This window comes from Zeus faber (genome assembly GCF_960531495.2).
Source record: "Zeus faber genome assembly, chromosome: 9".
Classification (NCBI taxonomy): domain Eukaryota; kingdom Metazoa; phylum Chordata; class Actinopteri; order Zeiformes; family Zeidae; genus Zeus; species Zeus faber.
Window position 1 is genome coordinate 24,736,788 of NC_137197.1, and position 17,444 is coordinate 24,754,231.

At 43.7% G+C, this 17,444-nt stretch overlaps 1 protein-coding gene across 1 annotated transcript in view; it reads right to left on the reverse strand.

Moving 5' to 3' along the window:
- pde2a (phosphodiesterase 2A) overlaps nt 1-17,444 on the reverse strand; it is a gene marked incomplete at its 3' end in the record, with an annotated part of 100,281 nt that overhangs the window by 20,940 nt on the left and 61,897 nt on the right. The window contains exons 5-14 of the mRNA XM_080006275.1: nt 16,830-16,939; nt 15,620-15,675; nt 13,527-13,586; nt 13,213-13,369; nt 11,912-11,964; nt 8,783-8,857; nt 8,523-8,564; nt 7,895-7,963; nt 7,519-7,649; nt 735-846 (exon numbers count right to left, since the gene is read on the reverse strand). Of these exons, the coding sequence (XP_079862401.1) occupies nt 735-846; nt 7,519-7,649; nt 7,895-7,963; nt 8,523-8,564; nt 8,783-8,857; nt 11,912-11,964; nt 13,213-13,369; nt 13,527-13,586; nt 15,620-15,675; nt 16,830-16,939 (865 nt within the window). The remainder of the gene's footprint in view (nt 1-734; nt 847-7,518; nt 7,650-7,894; nt 7,964-8,522; nt 8,565-8,782; nt 8,858-11,911; nt 11,965-13,212; nt 13,370-13,526; nt 13,587-15,619; nt 15,676-16,829; nt 16,940-17,444) is intronic.

Genomic DNA, 17,444 nt, shown 5'->3' on the forward strand with positions numbered 1-17,444 from the left:
ATTGTGATATTTGGTATTTGTTACATTAGGTATGAGCCTAACGTCAAGTAAAAAAAAATCATTGCAGGCATATGATTTATGCACTTTGGAGAAAAGTGAAATTTTTTTGCCTGTAGGGTGTTGGATCCTCCATATACCAACTAAATTGGTGGCGGTAATAGGGTTATTTAAAACCGCGGATGCACTGGAAGGGCTACATGTTTTGTTTGAAGTTCTATCAAGGTGTAAATCAAGGATTACATTAGGTCTCCCGCAGCAATAACATTTGTGTTGGAAAGGTCAGGTAATATGTCAAAAGTATTGCGATGGATGTTTCAGGGTTTGTGCTCCGGTGTCTCGCCGCCACGCCGCTTCTCCCGCGGGGAAGATGCTGGGTCTTCCTTAGTGGTTTTCTTGATGGTGGAAGGCTTTCTAGACAACCTAGTTTGTAGCTATTATGTGCATAAACGGTTACGACAATGTGACACAAACTTTATGGAATGTTAGAACTTTAATGAATGAATGTTAGATTTCTTGAATCTCGATTTATCGGAAGGGGGCTCTAAGAAAGTACGTCTACTTCATCATGTGCACTCTAGCGTCCCCCCCCTCCCTCCCACCCTGTTATTGTTTTCCTGTCTGTTACTGTGTGTGTGTGTGTGTGTGCCTGCGTGTGTGAGTGTGTGTGTGTGTGTGTGTGTGTGTGTGTGTGTGTGTGTGTGTGTGTGTGTGTGTGTGTACCGTAGCTGTGTTACCTGGCACTCCACTTTGAGTTTCTGCTCCTTCTGGAAAGCCAGAGTTGAGGTAAGGACAGTGGAGGTGTAGCAGAAACAATGCTGAATGGCATGCTCATCTGCTTCTGTATGTCTGCAGAAGAGAAAACACGCACGCACACGCACGCACACACAAAATATTATTTGAATGCCAGATGTTTGGTATTTGTATCACATTTCTTTCTGATCACTCTCTGATCCAGTATGGTTCAATAGACCAAATCTCTTTTTTGACACACCTTTTTCTTTTCATTACCAGCAGTTCTGATATGTAAGGAAATGTCACGACAGTTCCAGCATTATAATAAACCGCATTGAAATAAAGTGTGCAGGGGAGGATTCTGTGATGTCACCACGGAAGTGAGTACAGATTGAACATGGCGGGACCCAGCTGCATGAATTAAAAAACAGACAATCTGCTCCAACTCAGACAAATAACAAAGCTATTGCAAAATATATATATATATATGGTATATATATATATATATGGTAATATATATATACATATATGTACACTGTATATATATATATATAAAAAATATATATACTGCGCGAAACCAAAGCGGAGGACCTCGAGGATTATATCAATTATTATTGTAACGAGTATGTGATGTAAGAGGACGAGGACCGGAACAATCCAGAGAAAAGGAAGAAGGCAGACTCAGCCTCCCGACACAGACAATCTAAAATCCAGCGCTGTTGAGGTTAGTGTTTTGGAGGAGATTAACAAGAAGCTGGACATGCTTGGTCTGCTTCTCCGAGACATCTCCGAGATCAAAGCCAGCCTTGATTTCCTGCACCGCACAGTCGACGAGATGCAGAAAGACAACGCGGATCCTCAAAACCCTAAAAACCTCTGCGAAGCGTCTCACGACAGAGATGGAGGTTCTAAAAAAAGAAAAATAAATAATAGAAAGAGAAAGAGACCATCCTGGATATCCAATTCAGAAGTATGCGGGACAACCTCATCTTTTCTGGAATCCCAGAGAACAACACAGAGTCCCCGGAAAATATGGTGAAAGACTGGGACACCGCGAGGGGAAATGTCCCCGCTCCATCATTGCTAAGTTGAAATGAACACTCCATGCACAAGGAGCTGGTTAAAAGAAAAGGATGGGAACTGAAAGGAACCACGTTGGGTATGAATGATCAATTCTCGCTGGTTATATATGGGCGGTCTGTTATTCCGAGACTCCTCCACCACACCCTGGTTATTATGATAATTCTGATATGCGAGATGTAGAAATTGGCATCCTATCTATGTCAGGATTGAAAATTGCTCACTCTCATCATCTCACCTTCCTTATCGCTCCCTCCCTACTTCTCTCATCACTCTCACTCTCTATCCACTCTCTCACTATAAGTATGTCTGACTCTGCAATGTTCCATGTTTATCTTTTTCAAATTTTCATTTGTTTGTGTACATATGTATCTCTACAAACTTCCTGCAATACTAGAACAGTAGAAAGGAATGTAAAGGAGAACTCAGACCTATCTAAGGGTAAACATGAGCAAGGTAGTATAGCTATTGCCTTGGATGCACTGTGTTGCTACATGGGAAAACTACAAATCCACATCCATCACCCCCTAACCAACCTCAATGACACCCATTAAGTTTGTTAGTTGGAATGTAAGAGGCTTGGGCTCACCAGCTAAACATAGCAAAATCCTAAGTCACCTCACTAGGATGAACCCCAGCTTCTGTCTACTGCAAGAAACTCACCTCACTCTGAGGTGATCTGAGTACCTTAAACTCAAAGCTAAATGGGTTAACCAGATGTTTTCTGCATCGTACTCAAAAAAGAGTCTTTTCATAACTCTTAGAATTGTCTGACTCAATTGTTATACTGGGAGGGGACTTAACACAGTCCTTGATACAAGTTTAGACGATTCACAAACCACTGATAATCACAAGCCCTGGTGTTCATCTGACATTATAAGACAATATATGACTGATCTTACTCTTGGTAGCGATCAAATAATCCACATAATAGAGAATACACACTTTATTCACCACCCCACAAAAGCTTCTCTAGAATTGACTTTTTCTTGACAAGTAACTCTGTAATGTCAAAAATCACTAATTCTGAAATCCACTCTATTGTAATGTCCGATCACAGGCTGATTAGTTTCAACCTCATAAATGAAACCAACCAGAACCCTCCCGGCAGGTGGCAGTTTAACAACTCACTTTTGACAGATAAATAATTTAACCATTAATTTTCCAGAGAATGGACTTCCTTTATTGAACTGAATGACTCTCAAGATATATCACCATCCTTACACTAGGAAACGGCAAAGGCAGAATGCCAAAATAAACTGGGACAACAATTAAAAGACTTGCACTCCCAACAAGCCCAATCACCCACTGAGCAAATCAGAAATGAGATCCGGACAATTTTCAACTTGATGATATCACCCATCAAAAGACACAATTCCTCATGCAATTAACAAGAGCACATTTTTTTGAATACAATGACAAATCAAGTAAATTTCTTGCCAATCAATTGAAACGCGATAGAGTAAAAACACTTATTACAGCCATCAAAGATCCACAGGGTAGGATAAAACACAAAAGGAGACTTTTTATAATGCGCTATATCACTCAGATAATGAATGAAATACATCAAACATTAACTCATTCCTTCATCATATCGACCTCCCTAAACTATCCACAGAACAGGCTACCACATTAGATCAACCGCTTACTCTAGAGGAACTCAGGAAAGCTCTCTTCTCTATGCCGAACAATAAATCACCTGGATCAGACGGCTACCCAGTGGAATTGAAAAAGTAATTACATTCATAATTCACCCAGACCAAACAGGCTTTGTATAATTCCACTCATATTAGCTTTGAAAACATACACTCACACACTATTCTTACTCCCAACAACAGTCCACCAGACCAGGGTCTGTGGAGCAGGATCAAGTGCAGGGTGCGAGTGATTCCAGTTCGACTTGCTTGGAGGACTTGTACCAACACACCCCGCAATTTTAACTGCAATTGCCAACAGCACACATTGAGCACTGAGGTTTTCCAGGGTGGCGGGTCGCTTGTGGGTTGGTGTGGGGGTGTGGTTGGCTGGGGGGGCCGGCTGGGCTTGTGTCCTGGCGGCTTGCGCCTGGTGGTTTCTGGTGTGTGTGACCTGGGGGGCTGGGGAGAGGGCTGCTGGGTGCCTTCCGGGTTCCCCTGGGAGCCGCTTGATGTTGTGGATGTGGGTTAGGGTGCGGGGGGGCGGCTGTCTCTGCTGTGAGTATCTCGGGTGCCGGGGGTGGTGGAGGGCCGATATATCTGGCAGCCTGCTGGCGTTGGTGGGGGGGCTAACATCTGGGTGCTCTGCGCTGAGCACACTCTGCTACGTGGATGGGCGGTCGGGGTTCACGGCCCGACGGGGCGTCTGGTTGGCTGCTGTGGGGTGGGCCTCACTCTTGCACAGGGTGCGGGTGGGCATGTGGGTTCCAGCGGGGTGCCAGTCAGCCGGCGCGGGATCTGGCTTCGGGCCTGTAGTCCGTGGCTGGCACCCATGACCCGGGTTCTGTGCCTGTGCCTGCCCATAGGTGTGAGTTGTATGTGTGCGCCTTAAGGGTGCGGGGTCTCCTTGCGCTCCCTGGGACTGGGTTATGCTCCAAGGCCCTCAGGGGTGGTTTTGGGGACCTTTCCGCTGCTTGGAGGCGCCACGACATAATACCGACCTTATACACCAGAACCAATTGGGATAAGCCCTGTACACTCACCGGTGGACACCTCACACACACACACACACACACACACACACACACACACACACACACACACACACACACACACACACACACACACACACACACACACACACACACACACACACACACACACACACACACACACACACACACAGGCGGTCTCGTCACAGATCCTCACAACAGTGGCACCTGCTTTCAATGCACCCAGCAGTCTCCTGGTTACATCCCTCTCCTTTCCTCCCTCATTTACTGCCATAACTACGATAGGAAGAAGCCACGTGCCCAATTGCCGTTCCACTGTTCCTGGACTTAATTACCTCTGTTCATGTTTATGTTTTAACGTGTACATGTTTTGTTCTATGTTTAACTGTCTCACCTGTGGTCATTCTCCCCCTCTTGGAGTAGTGATTAGTTGTTTATAGACCCAAACATGGTAAAATAGTTCACCAAAGGGGGGGATTTGTGGTGGTTCAGTACAACAAAAAACTATGCTCCTGTCATCCGATCGGTCATCCACAGGACAGAGTTATTGCAGCAGTTCTTGATGATTTTGTATTTTTTGTACTTTTAGAGCTAATAGAGCTTATTGTGTGTAATCACCGGGTGTCATAGATTCCACTGCATATATGTATGGCCGTATGTATATACAGTATATGTGACAAATAATCTCTTGAACTTGATTAAAGAATGAATAAAGAGTTGCATTGCAGGCTGAGAACTTGAACTCCACTTGCAGACTAACTCTGTACTAGATACAAAAGCATATAAATACTCTGTGTTGTATGCCCAACATGCTGACAGCACAGGTTCAAAAAAATATATATATTTTAAAAAAAGTGAGTGAGTTTAGAGTGAACATATCCAAATAAAGTGTGCAGTTTGAGCTCAATTACATAAAAGATAAACGATTAGGCTTTCAATCGTTTATCTTTCATGTAATTGAGCTCAAACTGGTCTTCGGTGAAAAATGATTGTGGAGAATACACCCGTCACTGCTTCTCATAAATGAACGGTAGGTGAATGTGACAGTCGTGGAATATAAAGTGATGAAGGAATTAGTTGGTTTGTGTGTCGACAGCGGCCTGCAGCTAGCCTGCGCTGCCTACAGAGGGCAGTGTGAGTTAGGCCACTCTAATGCCAACCATACTCTACTAAAAAATGTATGTAAGGTTAATTATTCCCAGATGACAGATAAAACCACAATGACAGCAGGCCAATGATATGATAGGGTGACCATTTTTTACAATTCCCTTGAATATATTTTTTAAGCGCTTGAAATTTGTGGAATGAAAAATAGTTCTTATAAAATTCAAACGCACATAACTGTACGTTGCCATGCATCAACTAAATCTTCACGTTGATGAACTCACCCTGCAATTTGAGAAATAATGACGAGGTCAGGTATTACTACTAAAAGCTAACGTCAGCCAAGAAAAAATGTACTTTTTGAAATAATAAATGTCGCTTTGAGGTCAAATGGAATTAATTTTCCCTTAAGGTTGAATAATGGCACCCTTCTACAGCCCCTGGTATCCATTAGCCAGACTTATTTAGAATTTATGCATAAAACCATAACGGAATTTCTGAGCTGAATTCAATGACCTCAACAGATTTCTTACGCTAAGCCCATCCCCTCCATCTCAAGAGAAGCTGTGATTCCTCTTGCACATGCAGGGCTCCCATGTTACACAAGCTGAACTACACATTTGGGTCCTGACCAGAGAGCGATTGAACCACCCCTTAATAGAGACGCGGCTGCATCTCCTACTGATAGATGGCTTTACTGAGATTTGCATGAGTGTGCTTCCAGCCAAGGGTAGGTTTATCACATTTGCTCTTCCTGTAATCCTGCTGCCGTTACCATGGTAATAAGATGCCGGCACTGTCATCAGCGCCGCTCACAAGAGGAGAAATAATGGGACATGATCCTTCCTCATCTGTCTTAGTCGCTCTTGGAGAGAGAGAACGGGAGAGGTAGCGTGTGGCAACAAGGCTGTGTCATGAACACACTTTGTGTCTGAGTGTGCGTGTGTGTGTAGAGTATGTGTGTGAGTGTAGTTGGACAAGTTGCAAATAAGCAAAGCTACACACACTAATCCTCCAATACTTAAATACAAGTAACATATGTTCTGTGACAAGTAGAGGGAGCGCTTCAGAGGATAGATAGATAGATAGATAGATAGATAGATTAAGAAAAGTGTCTAGGAGTGAGAGAGCAAGAGAGGGAGAAAGCTTGTGAATCATGTGGTCCTCAAAACGCCACCCATCCCTCTCTTTTAATCAACAACATGCTATCTCTTCATTCACACCTGGAGCAGTTCTTACAGACGCCTGCGTTTCAGTGATAGCAAGCTCGCTGCTGGAAGAATGCATGATCGCACACACACACACACACACAACACACACAACGCAATGCCAAAATAGGCAGTCGGGCCGTGCCACCCTCTTGGCTGCTGTTAATCCTATGACCTGACAGCCATCTGCATGGTCTCTCTCTCCCACACACACACACACACGCACACACACACGCACACACGCACACGCACACGCACACACACATGCACACTTACAGACAGACAGATGGGGTGATCTCCTGGGGGATCAGAAGAGATAGCCTCTCTCTAATCAACACAAGGATATTGAGCACAGTTTAGATGTTGACAATACATTTTATTCAGGCAGAGAGAGCAGCACAACAAGGACCATTGTTAAAAAACAACGTCCCCCAGTCTTGGTCGGCTGTTGGTCGGTCCATAAGGTTGATTGATTGATTGATTGATTGATTGAGTTCAGAATTTCAGGCACTGCTGCAACAACCAATGAAGTCACAAGGCTTATTTCAATTGTGGTCCTTAAGGGGAAAGTTAAAGTGGAGACAATGACAGTCTGTTCTTCTGAATGGCCCACCCATTGTGACAAATGGAAAGCCTTCTTTTCCGGTTGCATCTTTACATTATACGATGGGTTTTGAACAGGCTTTTTACACAATTGCCTGAACGTCGGCTCCGTTTGAAAGAGTGCACACACATGTGAAAGCCTACCTCTGTCCACCCTGCTTGTTGAAAGAGCACGCTAGCGCCACCACCTGGCCGGTGGCTCTGCTCTCCACCGGGACGCAGAGCATGGAGGAGATCTCACAGGCCAGCATGCTGGACAGCTGCCTGCACTCCTCCTGTGGACATGGTCGGAGGGAGAAAGCACATGAGAGGATGGAGAGATGGGCTGAGAGTAAATAGACGAATGTCAAGCTACATAGATAGGTAGAAGATACATAGACAGACAGACAGACAGACAGATCGATAGATAGATAGACGGACAGGCGGATGGACGGACGGACGGACAGGTAGATAGATAGATACATAGATAGACAGACAGACAGACAGACAGACAGATAGATAGAGAGATGGAAGCCCTTACCGTACTGATGTCCTGAAGGGTGATGGATTTCTTCTTTTCGACAACTTGACCAAAACGTCCAAACATGAGCTGAATGAACCAAGAAAAATTGTCATGGATTTCATGGATCTAATTGCGCACATCTCACTTTTTACGTACCTGTTTTTTTAACACAACAGAAGCAGCCGCCACACCACGTGTGACAAAAAGCTCCTCTCTGCCACACGACAGGTGACCTTTCGGCGGAGAAGGTAATTTTGCGCTAGGATAACCGCTTCTTTGCACAGCGTGAAGGATCGCTTTAAAACTACCATTTATTTACGCTTGTGTTCAGCCTCATGAAACTGTCATGACTCAAATCAACTATGCGTTCACCTCATAAGACGAAATCCAATAAATGAATAAATACATATTATTAAATTTAATAGAGGAAAAAGAACAAACAGCAGAAACTAAATAAATGACCTTAAAAAAATCATTACACGACAAAGCCCTTGGTTGGAGGTTGAGGGAGCATGGAATCAACAAATAGGTACACAAATGGAAATCGATAAATAAATAATTCAGACACTTGAAAGAATATTGACTTGATTTGTGTGCGTGTGTGTGTGTGTGTGTGTGTGTGAGTATGTATGTGTGTGTGTTTTACCGGGAAGCTGATCTCCTCCTCCAGAACTTTGTCTCCGACGACCTGAAGGTCACAAGGGGAACAGATATCAGGGGTCAATCAAGGGTTAGAGGCAGAAATGCTTTTCTCTGCGGCTCCATTCGGCACTATTGTGGCGCTGAAATGCCAAGCAGCTCTTATAGCGTATTGTGTAAGTCGATGCGTCCGTGTGTGCGTGTGTGTGTGTGTGCGTGTGAGAGTGTGAGACAGAGAGAGAGAGAGAGAGAGAGAGAGAGAGAGACCTGGCAGAAGAGCTGGTGGTTGTCCTCAGAGACCAGTAGGAGACAGCAACACTGCGACTGAGTCTGCTGCTGCAGCTGAGGAGACAAGGACACACACACACACACACACACACACACACACACACACACACACACACTAATTAAAATGGATTATGGATTTGTTCTCTCTTAATTGAGTTCAGTAATTTTCGCTCTAAATCAATTCCACCAATAAATAACCTCACTGACGATTCTGTCAGGCTGTCAGTCAGACAAAGGGAGGTACTGAAATGTACTTTTTTAAACATACACTTTGAAAATTAAACTGGAATTGCTTTTTTTTTCTGAACAGTTATTTTCATTCTTTGCATCTATTCAATTCTTTAGGTGCGAGGATCTTTAAAGGAACAATAAATAACTTTTTTGCCTTAATTTATCATTAGGTAGTTAACGTTGATTGCACAATGTAGTGGCTTTAGAATAATGACACCATCAGCGTTTAGATGGGTTCCCTATAAGCCTCCACATCACTTTGCATTGGGACTGCCACCGGGTACGAAACCCGGAAAATTATCGATTTATAGAAGCGTGTCAGGAAGTGCATCAACTAATGTGCCCCCATTAGCAGAAAAGGCAGACGGGAGAACAATCTACTCCAGGTAGATCATAAACCCTTGAATACAAAAACAAAATTGGTTGAGAAATGTCAACGTTAAAACAGCCTTTTCTCCAGAAAACTGCGGCTCCCTCGTTTACTTGTATTTGTTTAAAGGCCAGTCTTGCCCGTAGCAGTCAATCGGTGTCTATGTATGTATATCCCAAAGAAGTAAAATGAGACTAAAAGGAAAAGTTGTCTATTGCTTCATTAATATGGAGATTGCAAATCCTAATAGTGGCTGACTTTATCAGGCCATTTAAAGATGAAAGTGGGGGCATAAACCTTGAAAACTCTCTTAGCATTTTTAATATTTTAATACAGAGGGAATTGTGGTTGTGATTGCCCTCTTGCATGTTTTGCCTTAAGCATACAAATCTACAATGCTGTAAATTTTAAACAAATGCAAGCAATCGAGATTCTACTGCAGAGACCAGAAATAGATAATAGTGAACATTTTTTTTAGCTGTTTTAGTAAGTTTTTTATGGAAATGTTGTAATATTGCAACAATGGACAGAAGTGGTCACTGAAAATAGGTGAATAGATCTATATATATATATATATATATATATATATATATATATATATATATATATATATATATATATGTAGTTATTAAATAATGTTATTAAAATTGAATTAACTGGTTAAAAATGGAGATAATGTAGTCTTGAAAAAACATTCTTTAAAAGTGGATGTTTTAATATTACAACCGTGAGCTTGGTTAAATAGTTCCTTGTATTAACGAATAACTTAAAATATATCAAGGTACCATTGTACCTTACTCAAACCAGGTTCCTGTTCTCCAACTGTTACTACGCTCTGTTGTATGTTGCGGTAAATGAGGAAGTCATCTATCTCTAGCGTTCTTTCCTCAGGTTCTGCAGCAGCCGATGTTCTGGTGTTTTGAGAGGAAGTGATTCATAGACCTATAGGCATTCAGAGTCACACACACAGCCCGGTGCATTCACACTCAACATGCACACATAAATACACAGACCCCCACAGGCACCCACACACACACACAACACACAGCACACAGCGACATGCACACAGTTAGTTTCCTCTTATTCTGTCTTGGTAATCCAGGGAGCTGGACGCAGAACAGCTGGGACAGGAATAAACAGCCCCCTGCCAATATATTTTTCCACACACATTCATACACATTTCACACCGCACGTACAACGCGACAAAACGCGTCGGCAAAGCACAGTACACACACAAACCATAACAAAAAAAGCCCCTTGCAAACGCAGTTAACCACTGCTCAGATCAGTGCGAATAATGCATTTAATTGGGTATAGCAAGAAAAATTCAATTTCCGCCTGGTCATCAATAGAGGAAAAATAAATGTTTTTTTCTGGAGTCGACGCAGTCAGGTGAGGGGACTTGGTGGTGTGTGTGCATGCGCGTGCAGCAGGAGCCGGACTGTGAAGAGGCCATTAAACACTGTCACTTCTCTGCATGGCTTCAAACGACAGAGACAATGTCCCTCAGATGCAACGTGACCTTCGGTGCTCTCTCTCTCTTTCACCGCCGCCCCAGCCGGCTCACACCTCCCGTCCTCGCTCTAATTGTATTTCCATCCCACATTTTTTTTCTTCCTCTTCCAGCCATGAATAATTCTGCGCAAAGATACTCTTTTCAGTACGTTACGTACAGAAAAAGTGATAGATTACCTTTGTCAACCCACTCTATTCATCCCTCACACCTTTGTCTGGCCCCCATCATACCCTCGCACTCCAGCGGCCCCTGACCAATCCACGCCTTCTACGTCCATCCCTGAGTATAAATGTGTGTGTGTGTGTGTGTGTGTGTGTGTGTGTGTGTGTGTGTGTGTGTGTGTGTGCGCGCTGTGTGGAGATGAAGTGATAGCGGGGCTGTCACGATCATGACACCTCTGTTGACAGTTAATTGTCATACGAATAATTGTAGTTAACAAATTAAATTCCAATTCAAGTGTCTGTTTTTGTTCATTTGATGTCACAGTGTAAGCCTATAATAGTGTCATGACACACATGCACCTCATGAAGGGGGGAGATATATCGGGATTGAATATCAGAACATAAAAAGTAAATTCTCCTCACCTCAACGTGCCAAATTCACGTTGCAACATTTGTCAAAGTCGCTCGAGATTTCCGTGGCACTCGGATTCAAACCTACGATCATGGAGTCTAACAATTGAGCAAAATTATTGCGATGAGCTCCAGCAGTTGCAATCAGGCGATTCTGTAATATGTAATATCAGCTGTAAGTGGTGGATTTTCGTTTCAGCAGCGCCGCCAGCGATGAGTGGAAACACGCCAAGATAAGTAGAGGAGAGTGGGAAGGATTTCAACCTGCGCATGGAAATCTGTGTGTGTGTGTGTTTGCGTGTGTGCGTGTGTGTGTGTGCGCGCGCGCACGAGAGAGTGTATACGCGCGTGGGAGCGGGCGGAGGAACGTCCGTTGGCGCGCGTTTGATTGAAGCCGGGTCTGATCCCCGTCCACTTACATAATTGATGACTTTCAGCTGCAGAGACGCGGCGTCAAGGTCATAGAGCTCACCTGGAAAAAAAAAAAAAAAGAAGGGAGAGCGAGAGAGAGGGGGGAGAGAGGGGGGAGAGAGGGAGCGCAACGGCATCAAAATGAGAGCCGAAGGACGAGAGGATCGGCGCGATGGAGCTCTGGAATGCGGAGCATGTCCCCGAAGTGGCCAGAGAGCGCGGCGCGGAGGGATGGCATGAGACAGAGGGGTGGAGGAAAGGGTGAAGAACAACGGAGGAGCAGAGGGACTGACAATGAGGAGGAGAGAAGAGGATGGAGAGACTGAGACAACGCCGGAACGGGCAAACGTTTGGATTCACTTTACCAAAAAAAAAAAAAGGGTTTCATTTGTAAGAAATGTGGCTTTGAGTTAAGTTTTAAGTTGGCTTTCTCAACTTAAAATATACATCATAATTTCTCAATGATCATTTCAGAAATCCTGAAGAAAATAACAAATTGAAAATTGAGTGAAAGAAGAAGAGGGGAGTGTGTGTGTGTGCGTGTGTGTGTGTGTGTGTGTGTGTGTGTGCGTGTGTGTATTTTAATGCGCACGGGGCACAGACAACATCAACTCGTCAATTTCATTATTCATGAATTCTAAACAGTATTTTGGCAAACGACTGTGTTTTTTCTTCTGTCACACACTGCTTATGGCATCGACAGAAATGTTCAAAATTCATAGAACTTTTTCGCAGATGGGCTTCCGTAATTACAACAACCACCTACCTCATGCACACCTAGATTATCTGCGCGTGCATGCAGGTGTGTGTGATTCGGTGTGCATGTTTTGTACGCGAGGTGTTTGTGTGGTTGGGTGGTGGCTCGGGTGCATCTGCGTGAGGTCTAATTAAGATACCAAAAATGTAATTATCTGTTGAAAATGCAGTTTGACAGACAGCTCCTAGATTTACTTTACAAAAAATACAGCAAACAAATGCATAGTTAGAGAGCTAGAAATCTAGGAGTGATGAGCTTGAATCCCCCCGTTCGATAGAAGAGAAGAGCCCGACAGGTGGATGCAGGGGAGGTGGAGGGAGCACTGCAAAGCAGGCAGCAAGCAGGCAGCAAAGCAGGTCGGGCAGGAGGGATTGGCTACTTAAACAGCCTGGCCAAATAAGGCCGTGGAAGCGTGTGGCGCCGTCAAGTTGTCTGACAGAACTAGCTCCGCAAGCTACGCCTCAATTATCTGTGTAGAGTAAAATTATGTAAAAAATAACATAAAATACATGTTCTTATAAAGTGTGTGTGTGTGTGTGAGGGAGTACATACCGCAGAGCTGTAGAATGTTGCGGTCCAGCTCGCAGTAGTCCCTTTCCGAGACATTTAGGCGCAACAGTGCGTCATGGGACCGTATCGGGGAAGGGCTGGGAGGAGGCCGCGGGTAAGATGTCTGGAGAGCCTGAACACGTCCACATGCTACCGAGGCCTATGATACCATGTGCACACACACGCACACACACGCATACACAGAGTTGGAAGTCACTCATAACCTCAACAGAGTTGATGTATCATGCTCACATGTGTTTACGTGTGTTTGTGTGTATACGTGCGTGTGTGTGCGTGTGTTTGAGGAACTAGCTTACGTGCTTCTCCAGGGTGTTGAGATACAGCTCATCCTGATCGGTCAGCGGACTACAGCTCACCTGTTGCGAGTGGGCGCACGCACACGCATGGACATGCACACACACACACATGCGCGCGCACACACACACACACACACACACACATACACACACAGACACACACACACACAGGCGCACACACACACACACACACACACACACACACACACACACACACACACACACATACACACACAGACACACACACACACAGGCACACACACACACACACACACACACAGAAAACATGAAGCAAAATGTCAATGTAGTATTAAAACCAGTAAACTAATTATGCTTTTCTATCTGCCTTAAGCAAACACAGTATGTGGAAGGAACAGTCAAATTCCAATAGGCTCCATAGTGGTCCACTGATTAATTGGGCCGATATTTCCGCATTTTGAGATAATCAGCATTGGCCTTTGCCTGCCCTCACAAGGCTGATTAAAAAAAATCTCTGCAGACTAGTGTTTTATACATACACTGTATTGATTCTGAGTATTTGAAACTGTTTCGATAGAAATTTTCCGGGCTATGGATACAGCGGTACCAGCTCATTCCTCACTCCCTCTTCTCACTGAGAGTGAGTCACATACACCGCTGCAGCGCCCACATAGCCCTGCCTCCTCTATCTCACTCGCTGTATTTATTGGTCTCATTCATTTGTTATGGTGTTACTCATTAAAGATGGCAGGTGAAGAGCTTCCGCGACAAGAAAATAGCAGGAGTGCTGCTTGGAAATACTTTGCATTTGAGACAAATCGTGAACCTAACTCAGAGAAGTGGAGTTGAGTGTTTTTTTTCTCCTCCAGACAGCGCTGCACCGTGTGTGCGTTCCTGTGCCGATTTTCCGGTCTTTTTATTTTTGATCTATTTCTTTTCTTGGGTTCCTAACTTGTATGAAACAAAATCTTTTAACACAACTGGGTTGAGGGACTGTCCCGTTCCCGTTCCGTGTCCCCCGTTGCTCTTTGTTGCTATGGGTCTTAATTTATTAAAAACAAGATGTTTTTGTGTAAATACTTGACTTGTAAATAATAAATCCTGCACTTCTGTAACGGGGAGAATCTCTTTTTCCTGACCAGACTTTAATATTATCCAGTTTATTTATTTACTTATTTTTTATATTTATAATATTTAAATATTCATTTATAAGTAATTTTTATTTTTTTTACAAAATATATATTTTTTTATAACCTGTGGACATAAATTAAGTTGATACAATTTTAATTTGAAATAAGTGCACTGCAGACACAATGCAGACAATAACATTAGTATTAAAGAAATGTTCACTTAAGTTCAGCAATTTTGTGTCTCATTTGTTATTATTATAAAATTGTTGTATTTTATCAGATGCCCTTTGCATCTGATAAAAAAAACCCCCTCACGATATTGGCATTATATATCGGCCATCGACCACCTCGCTCTCTAAATATCAGCATCAGCATCGGCCATTGAAACACCCCTATCAATCACTACGCTCAACATTTAAATTATACTGCACGAGGGTTCAAGGACGTCCACAGAACAGTAAACAATAGCGAAAGTGATCGACAGTAAGTTAGAATTTTCCCAAGTAAATGGACTAACCTGATTTTCAAACAAAATATCTGTCTATCTACTTTTCACACACATATGTTTTGTGTATAATATTTGTTTAATATTCATTTCATATTTTGTACATTTTCCTTCTGTTCATTGAATTCTAAACACTCTAAAGGGAGAACGACCAGGGAGCCCGGGATATTATATCGTGTGTCTATGTGCACAAGCGTGTGTGTGTGTGTGTGTGTGTGTGTGTGTGTGTGTGTGTGTCAGAGAGAGAGGGAGAGGGAGAGAGAGAGAGACAGACAGAATAAACTGGGAGACCACAGAGTATTTGCCGTGATTTCCGTGACAATTGACCTCCCCGGGCAGCAAGGTGGTGGAGAAGCAGTGGCTCATTGGTAACACCTATTCCCAAATGGATCACTCCAAGAGACAGAGAAAGGCAAAGAGAGAGAGAGTGAGAGAGAGAGAGAGAGAGAGAGAGCGGGAGGGAGAGAATACTTACTCACCAATAGAACAGAGACGGCCTTGATTCGCTCCTGGTCCAAGATGGGAATAACTAGTGCTGAAAGAAAGAAAGAAAGAAAGCAAGAAAGAAAGAAAGAAAAAAAGTTGCCCTGTCAAAACTTAGTGAAACCGAATTGGCCAGCATTTGGTAAAATTTGGGATTATTCTAGTTCTTGCGAGTTATGCAGGGTAGTTGTTCAGAGTGAAACAGGTTGAATGAACCCATGCTATTCAGTAAATACACCCATGAATGTGTTGGTTAAATCACATTCCTTTAAAGGTTTCATTCTTCCCTTTGCCTCTCCGCCCTCCAAACCATGTCTCTCTCTATCGCTCCACTTCTCAATAGGACCTTGTCCTTCCTTCAAGTTCCATGAGGACGATGGACGGACACACGAGCCTGTCGTTTATCCTTTTATGACTTCAAATCTTCATTTATTTTCCACTAGCCATCCTTTAATTTGATCCACTAGCCATATATTTTATTTTCTTTTATTGTGTAAGAGTTCGTTTTTCAGGTTTATACTGCTTAAAATGTTCAGGTTTATTTTCCACTATTCTGCCATTTTTTTTTACATTTCATATTTATAAAACATTCATATTGGTTTATATTGCCTGGATGTTCAAAATTGCAGGTGTATTTTTCATACACTTCCCCCCCAGATTTCCCCATATATTTTTAATGTTTATTTTTCTATATTTTTATTCTATTGTTTTCAAGTATTACTGCCTATTGTTTTTTTAATGTGATCGATTGATCGATCGATCTCTCTATCTATCTGCCACACAGTGAGTCACGTGTACCCAATCAACGGCCATTAAGTTCTTCTGTGACGTGACCAAAATTTCTGAAGCAGCCGTGGGGAACGAGAAAAGGCAGATTAACACGTTGATTGTACTCCGTGCAGCTTCTGATCAAAACCTCGCCGCAAACTTCCTCCACGGAGCGTTTTTCTTCTTCAGCCTCATTTGTTCTCCCACGCCAATCCACCGCTTGGCCCCTTTGCAATCACTGTCTCTTGTTCGCTCTCCTTTCCTTTGCATTTTCTCCCCTCCCACCTTCTCGTATCCTTTTCTCTCCTCCGCCCTTTTGCATACTACCCCCACAGAACACATGTATAAGGACACACACGACAAACACACAACCAATACACACACACACACACACACACACACACACACACACACACGCACGCACAAACACGCACAAACCTCGTCTCTGGGCTGGTAGGGGTGCGGCGAGGAACGCTCTGTATTTCTCTGGCAGTTCGGAGGGCGGGAGGCCAGCCCACTGGCATCGCTTCAGCTGCTCCACAATACTCCTGGCGATGGAACCCGGATGCACGGGCAGGCAGGTGGAGCGGAGAACAGGGTGAATGGAGTGGGGGGGGGGAAAAGCGGTTATTTGCATTAGCGAAAGAGAGAGAGAGAGAGGGGGGAAAAAGGACAAAGAGACGCCAGGGTCCCCGGACTGACAACAGTAACAAATGGGACGACAATCGCCCGCATCGGTACGACAGGTGCGTGGATAAAGTGTTTACGGACACCAAAACCCCCCGACAAAAAGTGTTTCTAAATACGTCTATTGTTCCCTTTTCGGAATCACACAAACCCAACAGAGCGCCGTGCACGTGACGGTGTGCGTGTCCGAGAGCTGGACAGGTGTGGAAGGTATGATAATCACAAAATCGCAAAGTCCTCATTGTCTCCATACAGAGGGCATCTTTGGCACGGTAAAATATCAGACAAGCATCTGTTCCATTAGAGATAGCGATGGAGCCGCACACACACAAAACACACACCGAAGCACGTTTGAGCAAACACATG